General features: G+C 45.2%; 1 protein-coding gene across 1 annotated transcript; it reads right to left on the reverse strand.

Moving 5' to 3' along the window:
- Positions 1 to 370: 370 nt before the first annotated feature.
- MS4A15 (membrane spanning 4-domains A15) lies at positions 371 to 18,301 on the reverse strand. Its single transcript, XM_053305117.1, has 7 exons — positions 18,145 to 18,301; positions 12,016 to 12,191; positions 10,626 to 10,745; positions 9,063 to 9,119; positions 6,515 to 6,676; positions 2,663 to 2,782; positions 371 to 1,865 (listed from the first exon to the last, which is right to left on the reverse strand). Exons 2-7 carry the CDS (start codon positions 12,187 to 12,189, stop codon positions 1,857 to 1,859), a joined length of 642 nt encoding a protein of 213 aa, XP_053161092.1. The 5' UTR covers positions 12,190 to 12,191; positions 18,145 to 18,301; the 3' UTR covers positions 371 to 1,856.
- Positions 18,302 to 18,679: the final 378 nt, after the last annotated feature.

Genomic DNA, 18,679 nt, shown 5'->3' on the forward strand with positions numbered 1-18,679 from the left:
GAATGTTGATACAACCTACACTCTCTTTGGAGGAGTTGAAGAAACGTTTTTTGAAGGATACTTTGAAGAACTCCATACACCAGGGAGGATGTAAAGTTTATCACGTTTGGGACATAACAATTTCACTTCTGAGGAAGCTCGTTGAGAAACAAAGGCTTATCGCGAAACCTGGTCAAGTGATTCATGTATATTCAGTGTTTTACTATAATAAGTGACTTAAGTGATTCATGTATAATAAGTGACTTATATTAATGAAATGATTTAAGAAGTTTCATTCATTTGTATATTTCTTGTATTGGGTGGTAACTTTTTTCTTTGTATTTTGAGTAGCACCACTCTCCATATATATACACACACACACACCCCGGTATATATATATATATTTTTTATTCTTCCATTCTTAGCTGTCGAACTAACAACAGCAACAAAGCTCTCACTCTCTTCCTCTCTGATGTGATTTGTGATTGTTTGGATGAAAAATGTAGAATAAGCCAGTGGGAACACACAAGAAAAAGATCTGCCAAGGATTGCGGAGAGGAGCTGACCCTGTGTGAACTGTCCATTCAATCTCCTGAATTAAACATCTTGTGAATCTGCTGCAAAACAGATTCGCTCTTCAGATATCCCACGGCATGAAGGCATGTGTGAATAACTCCCAGGGGAGGCAAAAAGGTAATATGTAACAAACGCCCATCTAAATGTCTGATTGTGTGACTGAGCCTGAACATTGCTTTCTTTCATGTAGAGTACTGGGGCAAGATGCAGAATGGGCATGGTTTTTACTGGGCAAAGGAAGACTTTGTAATCTGCCTTCATCTTCTGGTTACAAACTGGTTGAGGTTCTGATGTCCATGATCATGCTTAAGAGGTACCAATCCTCTGGAGTTGTACACACTACGTGATCACTGAAAAATCCATATTGATTTCCCCCTAGAAAGATCCACAAGCAGCTTCCTAAGTGCTTTCAGAATTATGTGTTAATAATAATAATAATCACATGGATTTCTAATTGTGTGTTTTAAGTGTACTTCACCCCAGGGATAATTCAAAAACACCTATATGAATGAAAGTCAAATGCTGGAAGAGGCCCTAAAAGCCACAGGACTGGTTGGTTTGGGTCCACCAGTTATAAGAGGAGAGTTTAAAGATCAATGGCATTGTTTCCCAGGGACAGGTAAGAGAGGAGGGATGTGCTCAAACTGCAGTTTGAGCACATTTTTGGAGTGGGCCTGGGAGCTTTAAGAAAGAGGAGACAGGTCCTTACCGTCTCTCCACCACCCCATGCAGCTTCCTGCTGGGGAGATGCATGTCCCTAGAAGCCGCGCACAGTGTCAGAACGCACATGGTGTCTGTACAAGCTTCTAGGGATGCGCACCGCCCCAGCAGGAAGCTGCATGGGGCGGGGGAGAGAAGATAAGGACCTGTCTCCTCTTTCTTAAAGCTCCTGGGCCCCACTCCCAAACTATGTGCGAACCACAGTTCGTGCACATCCCTATAAAAGAGGTCAACAGGTAAACCTTCACAATAGGTAAAGATGTGCTCTTTCTTGATAACACAAATATGAGGAGAGAAACACCTCTCTTTCCTACTTCAGGATGGTTGGAGGAAGCGAAGTTCACAGGACAAATCTACTGAACTAGAGTTTGTTCTTTAGGAAGAGAGATAGAGAAGAACAGTATCCAAAAGACCATCAAGATCCAGAGTTGACTTCTTCTTTGCAGTGCCTGTTGTCCAGCTTGAGAAGGTCAAGAGATTGTAAGAGGTTTGCAGATATATAGCTTCAAGCGAGGAAAACCTCTAGGTGCATGCCTAGTACTGCTGCTAGTGGTGTGACAGGAATGTGGAGATATTTCCTATCATGATGCCTGGAAAACACACACAACAGAACACTAAAATTAGCAATTATTTTCTACAGGCTTTACTCCCACTTCTGCTCAGACACAACTGGGCTCTTCCCAGACTAGACACTACAACGGGGTCAGGATGAATCTTGGAAGTGTGCTTCCACACTTCCTGTGTCATGACACCGCAGTCCTTACGCAAACAGCAGAGTGCCATTCACATTTCCAGTGCCTTGTTGCGAATCTAATCGCTGTGATATAGAGCAAGGACGTTGTATATCCAGTGTGGAAAAGTTGCTGTTTTATCGGGTTGTTAGTTGCTGCGAGACTGCTCCCCCTGCTGTTTACATCCCAAATGCGACTTGCCCAAAAGGAGGCATTTTGCTGATGATGAGCATCTAGTCTGGAAAGTGCCCTGTTGTCTTTCTCCAACATTATAAGAAACATGTAGGGATCAGCTCCTCTAGGAGAGTACTGGGGACCTCTGAAGGGGCAGCAGAGGGGGAAATTGGGATTCTCAAAGGACTTGGAAGTGATATCACATATACCAAGACCAGATTCTGTTCCCACAAAATCTACAACTCTGCAGGGAGCAAGACAGAGCTTGAAGTCACATTCTCAAAACCAAGGAAGCAAGAGAGAGCATCCTTAGAGCTGCTGCTAAACTTGTGCTTGTCTTGCCACTGATGGTTTGGACAGATGAGGGAGGGAGGAAGGGAGGGAGGGAGGGAGGGAGGAAGGAAGGAAGGAAGTTGCTTTAGGACTGGGGGCATCATCAGCACAGGTACAAGGGGGGAAAAAAAGAAGAGTTACATTCTCACCATCTGGCTATAGAGCTGCTGTTTTCTAGATTTGGATACAATCACCAGGGTAGCGACAGCTATGGAGATTTCAAGGACTGAAAGGATGATGAACACTGAGTTCAAACCATATGCGAGTGTCTGTAGATAAAGGCAAAAAAACACCAACATGATTACCACTGGCCCTGCTACTGGAAATGTGCCCTGTTGGAACTCCAGAACTGGAAGAACTATCATAATCAATAGCTAGGGAATACAGGATTCAGTGTTCAAGAGCAGCTCCTTTCCATGCTCTAACTGATTCAATGATCTGGACTGAAGTCTTTTGAGATCATGTAGAAGGTAATAGGAGCATAGGAACATAGTAGACATGATTGCTCCCAAGCATCCCCTCCGACCTGCTTCAAATTTGGCCCCTTAGTATACAGAAGATCTACGGGGGCAGAAGTGGCAAGGTAGGCGACTGGAGTGCAAGTGGAGGAAGACTCGACTCAAATCTGACAGATTGCGACACAGAGCACATCTAAAGATCTATGCTCAGGCAATACGTGCGGCAAAGAGGCAGTTCTTTTCTGCCCGTATTGTCTCTGCGAGTTCACATCCAGTAGAGTTGTTCAGGGTTGTGAGGGATTAGTATCTGCCCCCGTTCCCTTGAACCAGAATTTGGAGTCATCGGTTACCCACTGTGATGTGTTTAAAGAGTTTTTCACAGATAAAATCTCTCGGATTCGGGCTGACCTAGATGGAGACTCCACAATTAATTTGATGTCTGAGCTGGAGGTGCCAAACGACTCCTCTTATGTGATTCAACTGGATCGGTTTCAGTTTGTGACTCCTGAGGATGTGGACAAGCTGCTTGGAGTGGTGAGGCCTACCACTTGTTCTCTTGACCCTTGTCCAACATGGTTTGTTTGATCTAGCAGGGAGGTTGTTGCAAACAGCATGGTGAAAATCATAAACGCTTCTCTGAGGGAGGGCAGGATGCCTCCTTGTCTTAAGGAGGCAATCATTAGACCTCTTCTAAAGAAGCCTGTATTAGATCCCTCAGAGTTGAGCAATTATAGGCCTGTTTCCAACCTCCCATGGCTGGGTAAGGTAATTGAGAGGGTGGTGGCCTCTCAGCTCCAGGTGGTCTTGGAGGAAACTGATTATCTAGACCCATTTCAAACTGGGTTTTGGGTGGGCTATGGGGTGGAGACTGCTTTGGTCAGCCTGATGGATGATCTCCAATTGGCAATTGACAGAGGAAATGTGACTCTGTTGGTCCTTTTGGATCTCTCGGCAGCTTTTGATACTATCGTATCGACCATGGTATCCTGGAACGTCTGAGGGGGTTGGGGGTGGGAGGCATTGTTCTACAGTGGTTTTGCTCCTACCTTTTGGATAGATTCCAGATGGTGTCTATTGGAGTCTGTTGGTCTTCAAAATCTGAGCTTAAGTATGGTGTTCCTCAAGGCTCCATACTAAGCTGAATCCAGATAAGATGGAGGTACTTATTGTGCAGGGTCAGAACTCTAGAGACAATTTTGATCTGCCTGTTCTAGATGGGGTCACACTTCCCCAAAAGGAATAGGTTTGTAGTCTGGGAGTACTTCTGGATTCACACCTCTCCCTGGTTTCTCAGGTTGAGGCGGTGGCCAGGGGTGCTTTCTATCAGCTTCGGCTGATATGCCAGCTGCGCCCTTTTCTTGAGATCAATGACCTCAAAACTGTGGTACATTTGTTGGTAACCTCCAGACTTGATGACTTTTGTAATGCGCTCTACGTGGGGCTACCTTTGTATGTAGTCCGTAAACTTCAGTTGGTTCAGAACACGGCAGCCAGGTTGGTCTCTGGGTCATCTCAGAGAGACCATGTTACTCCTTTACTGATGGAGTTACACAGGCTGCCAATAGGTTTCCGGACAAAATACAAAGTGCTAGTCATAACTTACAAAGCCCTAAATGGCTTAGGCCCTGGGTATCTAAGAGAGCGTCTTCTTCATTATGAGCCCCACTGCCCATTGAGGTCATCTGAGGAGGTCCGTCTCCAGTTGCTGCCGACCTGTCTGGTGGCTACACAGAGATGGGCCTTCTTGGTTGCTGCCCCGAGATTGTGGAATACGCTCCGTGCTGAGATACGATTCTCCCCATCTCTGGCAATTTTCAAAAAAGACCTCAAAACCCATCTTTTCACCCAAGCTTTCTTGGCTTCCTAAACTTGGGCTTTAAAAAAATATTTGGTCTACTTGAAAATTCAAAACCCGATTTCGGGGTATTTAATCACTGTAATTGTTGTTTTAAAATGTTTTTAAATTGTTAATTATGTTGTTTTAAAATTTGTTTTAGCTCTTTACTGTTTTAGTGGTTTGTTTTAATTGGAAACCGCCCTGAGCCATTTTGGAAGTGCGGTATACAAATCAAATAAATAAATAAAAAAACATAGGAAGCTGCCATATAATGAGTCAGACCCTTGGTCTATCTAGCTCAGTATTGTCTGCACAGACTGGCAGCAGCTTCTCCAAGGTTGCAGGCAGGAATCTCCTTCAGCCCTATCTTGGAGAAGCCAGGGAGGCAACTTGGAACCTTCTGCTCTCCCTAGAGTGGCCACATCCCCTGAGGGGAATGTCTTACAGGGCTCACACTTCTAGTCTCCCATTCATCTGCAACCAGGGTGGACCCTGCTTAGCCAAGGGGACAAGTCATGCTTGCTTCCACAAGACCAGCTCACCTCTCCTAAGGTCCCAGATTCCCTCCCTGGCATCTCCAAGATAGGGCTGAGAAAGACTCCTGCCTGAAACCTTCAAGAAGCTGCTACCATACTCAGCTAGATGGACCAATGGTGTGACCACTATAAGGCAGTTTCCTATGTTGGATTATTAATTTTACATTGCATCTTTGTGATGTAAGAGTAAAGCATTGTCATTTCTATTCTGCACCGTCAAGAGAGTCTCTGTGTTGAAGCCCAATGATTAAGGATCAATTTAGCCTGAGCAATGTTCTATTCCTGTTCGTTGGAAGAAGTAGTTTAGGAAGACCCTTTTCAGGCAAATCCTGAAAATAAGAGAGACTACAAGGGAGTCTTAGCTTCCCACCTCAAGTTCTTTTCTTTCCTATTCTATGACAGACACACACTTGACAACAGTGTGTGTAAGGAGGACAGTCTTAACTTACAGCAGCTGGACAGATACAAGGTGGAAAGATGGGGGAGGGATAGAACTTCAAATCCAAAGAACCATTGACATTATGCCTCCCCTAGAGGGACTGGGAGAGCAGCGTGTGAGCTCAAGTTGTGTCCCTGCAGTCTCTCTTTAGATGTGCATTCAGCTGCTGGATCCTACATTCTTGGAGGGGCTAGTTTCATTTGCCCAAATTAGGGAGCACAGAACTGTGCAGTGCCTCAGACTATGAGTCAGACACGATCACCTTGCAAGGTCAATTGAGCTTCCAAAGAGGAACAGAACTTAATTCCTTCTCCCAATTGACTTAAAATTGATTGGGAATGGCCATACTCCCCCCAATGGCAATAGTCATTGCAGTCTGGGGTGGTTTCCTCCCAAGCGACTTAACTTTGGACTGGGATGGAGACCACTCCACTGGAAACAGTCAAAGCAGTTTGGGGTGGTTTCCTATATTGTATCATATTTTTATTTATGATAAAAAAATATTAGAACTGGTGAATGGTCATACTTTTGGACATGTTGTTTACCAAGCAAGTAACAATGTTATGCAAGGGCATAGCTGGGAGTGCAGTGGTTGGTGCATGGTTACGCTACATTTACATACCCAGGGACAGAATTTACCCCATAATATAGGACAAGGGTTAAACACATCAGGGGGGAAAAGTGAAGTATTATGGATTGCATATGCACATAGAGACAAAGGAAAAGCTTACCTGACCAAGATTGGAACAATGAAAATAACTTGACTCATGAGATGGATACTTGGCACATAGGTCTCCTTTTTTAACTTCTTGATTAATCTCAATACCATGGAGGATGATGGCAACCAGTGCTGCCACAGAGACTAGTAAGTTGATATAGAAACTAATTTTCGCCTATAAATACATCAAACAAACAAAATAAACATGATCCAACTTCCATAATTTCATTTCCAAGTCTCTGGAAGCCATGCACTGTGTATAGTATGGGGTTCCACAAAGGTCCATATTGTCCCCAGTGCTTTTTAACATCCAATGAAACCGATGGGAGAGATCATCAGATTTGGAACAGGGTGTTATCAATATGCTGATGACACCCAAATCTATATCTCCATATCACCTTCATCAGGTAATGGCATAGCTTCCCTAAATGCCTGCCTGGGCACTTTCCAGACTACCTGCTCATCAGCAGCAAAATGCCTCCATTTGGGCAAGCTGCATTCGGAACGTAAACAGCAGGAGGAGCAGTCTCGCAGCAACTAACAACCCGAAAAAACAGCAACTTTTCCACACCAGATATACAATGTCTTTGCTCTATATCGCAGCAATTAAATTCACAAGAAGGCACTGGAAATGTGAACGGCACCCTGCTGTCCGCGTAAGGAATGGTGTCACGACGCAGGAAGTGTGGAAGCACACTTCCCAGATACGTCATGACCCCGTTGTAGGGTCTAGTCTGGAAAGTGCCCTGGAGGTGCTAATGAGCTGGATAAGGGATAACGAACTGAAATTGAATCCAAATAAGACTGAGGTACTGACTGGGGTGGGGGGGCAGAACTCGAGAGATGGTTTAGATTTGCCTGTTTGGGATGGGGTTGCACTCCCCCAGAAACAAGAAGTACATAGCTTGGGAGTTCTCCAGTATCCAAATCTCTCTCTGGTCTTTCAGGTTGAGGCAACAACATGGGTGCTTTTTGTCAGCTTTAGCTGATACATCAGCTACATCAATTTCTGGAGGAAAATGACCTTAAAATAGTGATACATATGCTGGTAACCTCCAGGCGTGACGACTGTAAAGCACTCTATGTGGGACTGGCTTTGTATGTAGTCCAGAAACTACAACTGGTACAGAATGCAGCAGCCAGACTGGTCTCTGGGGCAACTCAAAGGGCTCATATAACACTGATCTTAAAAGAACTGCACTGGCTGCTGCTATGTTTCCGAGCAAAATACAGAGTGCTGATAATTACCTATCAAGCCCTATAAACCCCTGCTAACTGGGCAAAGAGGCACGTGGTGATTCTCTTTATTTAACAGGGGGAGAGTAACTGGCTTTATCCACACCCAACACAGTACCCCCAGTGACTGCTGCTGGTGTCTATCTTATGTTTCTTTTAGATTGTGAGCCCTTTGGGGACAGGGATCCATCTTATTTATTTGTTATTTCTCTGTGTAAATTGGCCTGCACCATTTTTGGAAGGGCAGTATAGAAATCAAATAAATAATAATAAATAATAATAAATAATTAATGGCTTGGGACCAGGGTATTTAAGAGCACTCCTCCTTTGTCATGAACCCTCCTGCCTGTTAAGATCATCTGGGGAGGTCCGGTTACAGCTACCACCAGCTCATTTGGTGGCTCCTTGGGACTGGGCCTTCTCTGTGGTTGTTCTGGGGATCTGGAATGCACTCCCTGTTAAAATCAGAGTTTCTCCAACTCTGGCCATTAAAAAAAAAAAGACCTTTAAGCATGTTTTGCTCAGGCTTTTAATTGGTTTTATATCATAATTGTTTTAATCATTTTATTCTGTTTTTATATTTGTTGTATTTTAACTTATGTACACTGCCTAGGGATGCACATGTCAGGTGGTACAGAAATACGATAAACAAAACAAACAAACACAATCTCAGAACTTGCAACACTGATTTCTCTGGAAGTGCAAGAGGTCTAGGCACGCACCCCTGAATGCTGGATGGAGGACATCCCCCTTGTTCTAGACTTGGGTGGCAAGATCCACATGGCATATTGCCTTCCCTTGACTAAGGTGAGTGGTGACATCCTGACTATATTTCTCAGTATTACTACCTAGGGGGAATTACTAAAGGACTACTGAATTTCAGTTGAATTTCCTCTAGTAAATTAAGTCAGGATATCAGCCATTGTCCCCAGAAGTGGGTCTTTTAATTGGAGTGAATTAATCTCCAAGTGTAGACCTGATGATTTAACCAATTAATGAATTATTAAGATGGCTTAACCTCTGAAAAGATACCTGCCCTCAGATCACAACATGAGATTGCATGTTAGTTGCTTTATTTAGCCATTGTAAATATCCTCCTTCCTCATCAGTTCCTTTACCTTCCCTTCAGTATAAAACCTTTCTTTATTTAAGCCTCCTCCTTCTTCAGACCCTGATGAACATTGGATCAGACACTGAAAAGTTCTCTTTTCTTTATATGGATGTACAGTCTAACAAATACCCTGATCAAGTGTTGGCACTAACTCTGGCCATATTATGCCCACTTTGGCTTTCCTCTGAATAAATGTATATGGAAGAATATTCACCAGTAACATGTGTTGTCTTTTCTCCATTTCTACCAAGAGGGATCCAGAGACCAGGAGCTACCCAAGAGAGGAAAAATGAAGAACAGTCAATGGGTTAAAATCCTTTATATACTTACCTGGAAGGAAGTCTCATTGAGCACAATGAACTTATTTCCAAGAAAACATGCATAGGATACTATTGTTTCCTTCCATGATGAGTATGAATAATGAGTCAGACTGAGGTTCAGAAAAGAATACACTTTCTAGGCATTCTTAAAAAACTGTTCCCAGTTCACAATTTACTTTAAATCAGAAGTTTCCTTATGATAAGTCAAGACCCACCAACTGAATTTAATAATGTTTGAATAAACAGAGATAATTTCTATGGAGGGAAGAAAATGTGTACTATGCAAGCGCTTCAACATCTGTGAAAAACGTGCAAGTAACTATTGGGCAGCCACCTAAAGGTGCAGCGGGAAATGACTTGACTAGCCAGCCAGAGGTTGCTGGTTCGAATCCCCACTGGTATGTTTCCCAGACGATGGGAAACACCTATATTGGGCAGCAGTGATAGGAAGATGCTGAAAGGCATCATCTCATACTGCGCGGGAGGAGGCAATGGTAAACCCCTTCTGTATTCTACCAAAGACAACCACAGGGCTCTGTGGTTGTCAGGAGTCGACACCAACTCGGCGGCACATTTTACCTTTATCTGTTGGGCAGTATTGCTTCACAACACAGGCATTTTGTACATTCAGGCAGGGCTCTAGGCCAGGGGTGTAGACAGTGAGAAAGCTTGAGGAGCAACTCCTTGCTTAAATGTTCTTGGGAGGAAAGGAAAGATGCTTTTGAAATGCGGGGAATGTGGGTTATTAGGATTGGCAGAGGGGAGTTCAGTAAAAAGAGAGGAGGAACTCCTCAAATATTCAGGGATCTGCATCCCTGCCTTAGGCATGACCTCTAGTTGCCTTGTTGAGGGTTTTCCCTAAGGTTGTTCACATGACCAAAAACGCTGGTGCGGGGGGGGGGGGGCTGGAGAGGAGGCAGGCTCCTACCTGCCTCCCCGCACATGATCAAAATTCAGTTTGAAGGCTCTGTTGCTCGCAGGACACAAGAGCTGTGCCACACTGAGCAGCAGAGCCAGAGGAGAGGTCCTCCAGCATCCCGCAATGCACCGCGCCAGGAGCTACTTCTGCAATGCCAGGAGCCTGATGCATTGAGATAATCCCCCTCAGCTAGGCTCTCTTGCCACCCAGCTCTGTGTGTGTGCCTGGGCTGCCTGCAGCCCATACACACACACACACCTGGGTAGAAGGGACTGCTTGCACCCCTCTACCTAGGTAATAGCCCAAGGTAAAAACTTAGGCTACCTGGCAGGGCAACACCGGCATCGGCCTTGATCCTGGCACTTCACATGAGGGATAGTCTGGTAGGGCTGCTCATGTGAAGAGCCTTCCTGTGTCCTGGCCTCTATAGCTATGCCTGTACCCAGAACAGTCGCCCAAAGTAGCCTCTTTGAGCTCAGCTTGCTTATATGGACTGATGGATGAGCTTCCAAGTCTCTTGAAGGCAGATGTGGCTTACCAGGATCCCAATCCAGAAGTAGACCCCACTCTTCACAGTGAGGCTTTGCAAGTCCTTTTGTGCTATTGCCAGGGCTGTGCCAAAGCTTATCTGTATGGTTCCCAATACAATTTGTACAGCCTGGAGAGGAAGCAGAAAGAGGTTCTGGATCACTATTCTGGGGTGGCTGAAGCATCAGCATGTCATTCCCATCACCAGCTTGCCTTATCCACTTGCTGTTGGAGATGGAGTTGCTGAGGTTGTTTACATCAGTCACAGGACCCTCATATGAAGCTGCCTTACTTAGTATAAGGTCCACTTACGTTAATATCCACACAGACCAGCAGCACCTCTCCAAGGTTTTGGGCAGTGGTCTTTCCCAGTCCTACCTGGAGATGCCCGAAATTGAACCTAGAACCTCCTGCATGCAAAGCATGTGGGCTACACTGAGCCATGGCTCCTCTCCATTGCCCCATCATCACACATGACAGTTAGCATCCTCACAGATCCCACCACATTCTGTACAATTTATTCTGCCATTTCCCCAACTCCAAGTTTATGCATAGTAAAGTGCTAGATGTACCAATTAATATTGTCAACTGGATAAGGGTGGATTAGAAGAGCCATGCAACATGGTCCACCAAGCTGGATACAGTCATGACGGGCAGTTCTCCACTGAAATAAGGGACTTTCTGGGGCTGCTGTGCAACTTGAAAGGCAGCCGTGAAAGTGTAGCATGACCGAGCTGCTGCAGAATGCACTGGCCCAATGCAGTGTGTGGAGTGCTCCCCGACTGGGGAAATCTGGCCAATATGTGAATGCACCCCCTCCATTGTTGGGGGTTGGAGGTGGCCCATTCCCCCACTTTGTGGGGTGCCTAGGCACCTCAAAGTGGGTCTGGTGGCACAGCAGGTTGTGCCAGAACACCCCCCCCCCCCGGCATCCCTTCTGAAGAGCTTTTCATAATATTATATACAAACCAGAGAATTCACTCTGAGATAAGACTGTTAAGAGAGGCCAGAGCTAAAAAATTCCTGGAAAAAACCCTGTAAACCCCACTGACTTGGGGCTGCCTGGGGGGAGTTCTGGCACAACCTGCCATGCCCCCAGACCCAATTTGTGGTGCCCATAGGGAATAATGGGCCAGTTTGAGTTCCCATTATACTCTATGTAGAACCTCTTAGAACTGGTTTGAATTGGGTTTGAATCTGAACCGAACTAGTGTGTGTGGGTTTGTTTTTTTTAAAACCAAAACCAAAACCAAACCTATCCACCCTGGTTCGAAGCTGGTTTGACTTTGAACCAAACAGGCCCACAGAAACTTGTTGATACCCCTGAATGAAGTTCTATGAGCCAGAGACTATACACAGGATTTGGGTCTATTACACTTGACAAGTCAACAAGGCCTCACCCCAAATGCTTTGGGCAGTGTATTCTTGACGCTTTTGATCTGCGCTGACATGGGCTGTGATATGATGGTGGTAGCCCCAGGCACAATGGCTGCTTCTGATCCTTGTGGATCTCCTTGCTTGATCATTTGTGTGATGATTCTTACATTCCCACATTCTGTCACAGTGGTGGACATTTCTGTAGAGAATAGAAGTTCCATGCATAGTTATCAGGGGAAGAGCAGAATGAGGGGGAGGTAGACCCCACCCACAGATGTCGTCGAAATTCTCCCCTCCCACTCTTTTCTCATATATGCAAGAAATGCCCATATACGAGGCTTGACAAATCCCAGGCTCCAGGGAGCACATAGAAATTTACATGGCACCTAGATTAGGATAATTGGAGGTACAGTTCTTTGTTTTTAAAAATATTTATCCAGGTAGCCCTGCTTCTGTTCTAAGTCTGTTACTTGTAAAGGGGATAAAGAGAAGCCTATTTACTCCCTCCCGCCACCATAATGCCCATCATTAAGTCTGATAACTTTGTGAAGTGTACCTACCTTGTCTGGCTCCTGAATCTTTGTTTAGGATTTTGACAAATCCAAGAAAATTTGTCATGGCCTGACATAGGGCTTAGGAAATCCACTAGTTACTTGTCTGTGGTGAGTGAAAAATGATGCCTGACAAACAAAAAAATTCCTGGCGAATAATGCACCAATATAGCTCAATGAGTAAAACATTTGTCTGGCTGGTGAACATTTCTTGACCTCTGGCCTGACATATGTGTCCTCTCACTCACACATGCAGAAGTATGTAACATGCCTTCTCAGTGGGGGCTGTCGAACTCCAGGAGAAAGGAAGCCACTTGTGAGAAGGCCCTGTTTGTATTTCACAGGCTATCTGTCTAGGTAAACAGATGTAGTCTGTTTCTCTGCTCTGTTCTGTCATTGTCAGCCCAGGCTGCGTCCCTGTGGTAGTTAAAAAAAACACTTTAAAGGTTCTCCTCTCTTGAGAAGCTGTTAAAATTTTCTGCTTGGCTTTTTTGTTGTTTGTTTCTGTCCGCTGCAGCTTTCAGAACTCTCACCTGCTTTATTGTCTTAATTTGTTGTGTTGTCTCAATTCACCTGATTTATGTTTCTAGCTTTTTGTAAGCCACCTCATGAAATATTGTACTTGAAAGGCAGTGGCATTGTTAGATAAATAAATAAACTTAAATAGCTGTACACCCTTATGTTGATTAAGCAGATACTGTTTGGAGGCTCTTCTGCTATGACTCCATGGCAGTCACTTCCAAGTGTGTTTAGCAGACAAGAGTTATGAAAATCTTCCTTTCTCTCCACCCACCTGATAAAATAAGCAAAAGCAGCTTAAACAGTGAGAGAGCCCTATCTCCCACCCACAGCAGCAAGAGCAACTACTTCTTTTGTGCTTGTTGTTTGAAACCAGCTACTTAGCAGAGGCTGAAGTTTAATGTCTTCTAAGGTCCCACCCAGTTTCTGGCCCTTTTCCTGTTGCCATATTCTTTCAAACAAAATCTAGTTCCAGGAATGGAAGGCCCGTCAGTTATGCCCTGTTTGTATAAGCACAAAAGCTCCTCCTCCTCTCAAATGTGGGCCAAGAATGATGACTGGAACTTTCTGTGGGACCCAAGAACATTATCTGGAATCATTCTCTGAACTTCCATTGACATTATGTTTTGCCATAAAACATCAAGAAAAATAATTGCAGCTGATTGCTTCATGTCATACATGGATTACTCAATTTGTTGCAATGTTGTAACATTAGAAGAGATGTCTATGGGTTCAGAGGTTTACACTTAATTTATTGCACAAGAGCATCAGGACAGGAAAGAAAAACAGCAAAGTTCTGCAAACTGTGCAGAAGAGGCATTGAAGAAGCACTAACAGCTGGAGCTCAGATTTCTAATGAAAATATCTCCTTCACTAGTCACTAATTCACTCCCAAAGGTCCTTTGTGCTCTTCCTTCAGTTTCACTGACTGAAGGACACTGATGTTATAGGACATCACTAGTGCTGACCTAGCAAACAGACCCTTGGGTGGGTAAGGTGATTAAAGAAAAGATACGTTTGAATAACCCCTTAGAGGTCTGATTTACAGGTCTCATCACACACTTTTGCTGCCCCAAACCCCTTCCTTGTGTGGGCAAATTGTGCTCGTGGGCAATGCTTAAATGCCTCATGTTGTACTATATGCATTACTTTAAATGCATGAAGCATTTGCATGTCAGCACCAGCTGCCCCAAGAGCCCCACAAGACCAATGCTGCAGCAATGGGGCAGCAGTTTGGTCTCCTAAGGGATATCCTGTTTCCATGCTTTTTCAACTTTATTTAAGTATGTTGCCTTTTGACTTATGGAGAGTTAAAAGAAATGTGCAGATAGCATCCAACCCAATAATTAAGCTAGTAGAAAAATTGTTCCTGCCTTCCAATATTCTGGGCAATGACTGGAAAACTACTGGGATACTTGACAAACACTTGGTACTTTTAATTTTGTTAATACTAAATTTTACAAAGATGGTTCATGTGCAAGAGGCATTGAACCATTACTCTCCACAGCATCTCCCACCCACTTGGAAAGAACTTTTCCGTGGTAATAATGGGCAGTAGTGAGTAGTGTAAATGAGCCCCTATTGTGGGTCTTTTGACAGATCGTCTCAAAATCTGACAAAACTGGAGTACATTAGGAAAATGTATGGAGGCAATTTAAATTCTAGATCGTGTCTCTGATGTTCTATTGCCAAGGGAGTAGAGGGAAAACATCAAATTATTAAGGAAGTGGAAGAAATCATAACAAGAGAGATGTCTAAGGAAAAAGAGGGCTCGTTTGGACAATACTCCAAATAGGCCAGCATAAACGAGTGTGGGAGAAGTCTAGGTATGCATGTTTCTCTCCTTACCTGTCATGCTGTCCCCTGTGGTGCACTTTCACCCAATATTGTGTGTGTTGGGGTGCCTCTCTATAGTATATACTATAGTTGAACTATGCAGTATTGTCTGAACCAGCCCAGAGACTGGAAGAAAGGGGGAAATGGTGCAAAACCGACAGGAAGGATGGAAAGGAGTATCACATAAGAACAGACTTGTTGGATCAGGCCCAACTAGGCCTACCTAGTTCAGGATCCTGTTTCCCACAGCGGCCCACCAGATGTCTCTAGGAAGCCTCCAAGCAAGGGACTTCAGTGCTCCAATCATCAATGTAACAGATTGGAATTCAATTCCATTGGAAACAATAAAACCTACTTTGGAGAAAATAGATCCAGGATCAACAGAATTTTCTACTGAATTTTCAGATCCAGGATCAACATTTAACTCCCCGTCCCCGCCAAACATGGGATCCATGTTTATATGTGGCTGGGTTCAGATATAACAGGTACGTGTGGTTTCCCACTACAAAAACTAAGTCTTGGAGAGCCACAAGCCTGTGTGCTTCCCCTTCTTTCTGCTCTTTTTTGTGACTGAGAGGAGGAAAGTGAAAACTCTTGCTTTTGGTTTGGGGTAAACAGTAATTACAACAGTATTGTAAACAGTATTGTTTGGGGTATTATATACCAACCCAGAGCTCTGGTTTGAATTAAACTAGGTCAAACAAACCAGAATCAAACCATGGTGTCAGTCCCCTGAGTTAGTGGCCAAATTCACATGTAAATGGCAAATCATGGCTCGATTTCAAACCCGAGCTTAATTTTTGAAACCATGAACCGCCAGATGATCATCCAACTGTAGCCTAGCAACCTCCAGTTTCAGGGCAGGGGAGCCACTCCCTCTTTCTGGTCTGCCAAGGCCATATCTCAGCAAGCTCCATAGTGTTCGCTTTGCCAGACTACAGGCAAGGTATCAGAATGTCTGCAGGGTGGCAGCCATTGGCTACGATCTTCAAGGTGGCATGCCAAGTGTGAGCGGTCCTTTTTGGAATGGACCACCTGCCCTCATCAGGGAAAGGGCATTTAAGCCCTTCTCCTGACAGCAATTGAACCACTAGTCTCGTAAGAGGTCCAGACCAAAACAGTCTCACAAAAGCACAATTTCAGGCAACGGAGGGATGCTGAGAGGCACTATTTTTCTGTTACTCCAGGAAGGGATCATGATGATTTCCTAGGAAGGAATATGTATATGAGGGAGGGCAAAGGATCCTGAGGTCTGGTCCACTGTGACCAAGGATGCTCTTGCAATGACAGACCCTGGCAAAGCAGTCCAGGAACACCCAGGCACACTCCTGCCCCCTTGCCGGCTGGGGATTAGCCTTCTCATGAGAGGGCCAGTCCACTGGGGAGGACCAGAGGCTCAGTAAGCTACAGGCCTCCATTGGACTGGGCTCTCGTTAGTTGGGTGATCCAAATAAAGCCCCCCCCCAGGGTGGGGCCCCTGTTCTCTCTGGTAAATAATAGAACTTGTACACCATGACCCCCTCCTCTCCAGCCAACCCCTTCATACGTCCAATGAGTAGTGGCTGCTCCATGTGTCCGGGTGTCTGGGTGGGCAGATTAGGGAAACACCGGGACCAGGGATAGATCTTTACTCTCATCCAAATTTCCTGGGTTTGGGCTGGTGTTGCAGAGTATGTAGATCAGTTGCTGTGGGGGAATTGCAGGAGAGGGGAGCCCTGATTATCAGTGATCCTAGGAAAGTAGGGTTGCTGTACCGGGAAAAACCAAACATGGATATATGCCAATGGATGACCGGATCGGCAGAGGGACTCCTTGGACTACTTCATCATGGCAGTCACCACGACAGGGAAAGATGTTGCTGAGGGTCCCCACATCTTGCTTCTGTTGAGCAACCAGGCTGGGTGGCGTCTAGCCCCCATGCATGTCTCCATGGCCTTTCACTCACATAAGAGAGTGGTCCTTGGGAGAAGGGGCATTGTCATACATTATTAACAATTCTGCCTGTTATCTTTCTCACATCCCTCCCCCAGAGGGTTCATCTCATGAGTAATGCCATAGAGTGCATGGTTTCACACGTCTGGGCGTACACAGAGTCCAACCTCTGCCCCATTCAACTCCGGTGTGGTGTTAGATGCAAATGGGGCCACAATAGGACATGGAACCAGGGGCGTAACTATAATAGGGCAAGGGGAGACAGTTGTCTGGGTGGGCACTGCCTTGGGGGGCCCCCAGAGGCAAGTCACATGACTGACTCCCCCAGCTGCGGGCCCACTGCCTTGGGGGCCCCCCAGAGGCAAGTCACATGACTGACCCCCCCCCAGCCACGCACCCGCCTGGGCTTCCTTCAGTTGTATTCATCCTCCGAAATTGATGTGAGTGTTAAGACCTGGAGCTACCAGAACAGCATGTCTTTCTCTAGCACCATTAAAAGACTTGCATCGTCCACAATTTACAAAGCCTTTAAAAAAATAATTTAGGATGATATTCTATTGTGGCACATAGGAGATGATAGATAGATAGATAGATAGACTTCAGTGAGGGGGTGCCCATTTTAAAATCTTGTGTCTGGGCCCACTCCAACCTTGCTATGCCCCTGCATGGAACTGTAGTTTATTTCCAACCAAAAGTGCAAGTTTTCACTCGCCTCCTTTCTACATGAAAGGGGGGGGGGGGATGGCAGAGTGCAGGAGCCCATGGCTTACCAAGGCTTGTTCTCACAGAAGACACCATTATGTCTAAACCTAAGGTGTACATTCTCCCTTTCTCCTTTTTCTCCAATGTATTGCTAGCTGAGACCTCTCTCCTCCTCCCACTTGTTCTTGTGCTCCTTAGGCTGGGACACAACCCACAGGATGACACCCAACGGTCCAAAGCATATACACTTATTAAGCCATGGCAAGAAGGGGGGTGATTTGACAGAGCACGCTTAGGAAACAGTGAAAGGAGACCGAGACTCAAAACAGAAGCATGTGTGTTAGGCGGTTCCGTCTGAGAAGCAATGTGAAAAACAAGCTCCTAAATAGCTTTTCAAGTTCCTCTGTGGAAGGAGCAGCTCTCGCAGTTGTTGTTTAGGTCCGGGAAGCATATTAGCCCAAACCATGTTCAGTGGTTGTTCATTCTTACTGGTTGTCACCGATGGGCTCCCTCCCTCCTGGCTTGTTTCCCTAAAGCTGCTTCAGAATTAACACGCATCTCTCTCCTCCCTTCACCCTCATGGTACAAGGAGCGGCCAGCATGACGACTCACCTCCAATGAAGCCGTTCTCTTCGGAAACAACCCTGTAAATTGGTGCGATTAAAAATATTTCCCCCTTTTGGAAGGAGCTCCAGTGGAAGCGAGCCTCGATATGTTTACTCTGCTTCTCTCCTCCTCTCTCCAGACTGTGTGGATGCCCCTAGAGGTTAGCTTGTGTGAGTGTAACTCTCTTCTTGGCCAGAATCCGGCAGGGGGCAGGGTAGGGAAATGCATAATAATGAGAAGGAGGAAAATGGCTTTTTCACAGCAGCTTGTGGTCAGGACAATTTTGTTAGAGACAGAATGGACAAGAGGCTGCTTCCGCTGCCCTCCACCTCCAGGATTCTTCTTGTGACGTCAACACATTTTTGCTTACTTGCCAGAACGGTTACAATTGTAGTTGTCAAACGGAAATAATATAGCTTGCAGATACAGTGAGAACGTCACTGGGTCAGAATTTCTTGAATTATTAGCCTCTGCAGTCCCCATAATAACAGGGTAAAATCAACAAAAGGCACTTAATGTTGATTTTGCCCACGGAGGGTTC

The sequence above is a fragment of the Hemicordylus capensis genome, chromosome 1 (genome assembly GCF_027244095.1).
Source record: "Hemicordylus capensis ecotype Gifberg chromosome 1, rHemCap1.1.pri, whole genome shotgun sequence".
NCBI lineage: Eukaryota > Metazoa > Chordata > Lepidosauria > Squamata > Cordylidae > Hemicordylus > Hemicordylus capensis.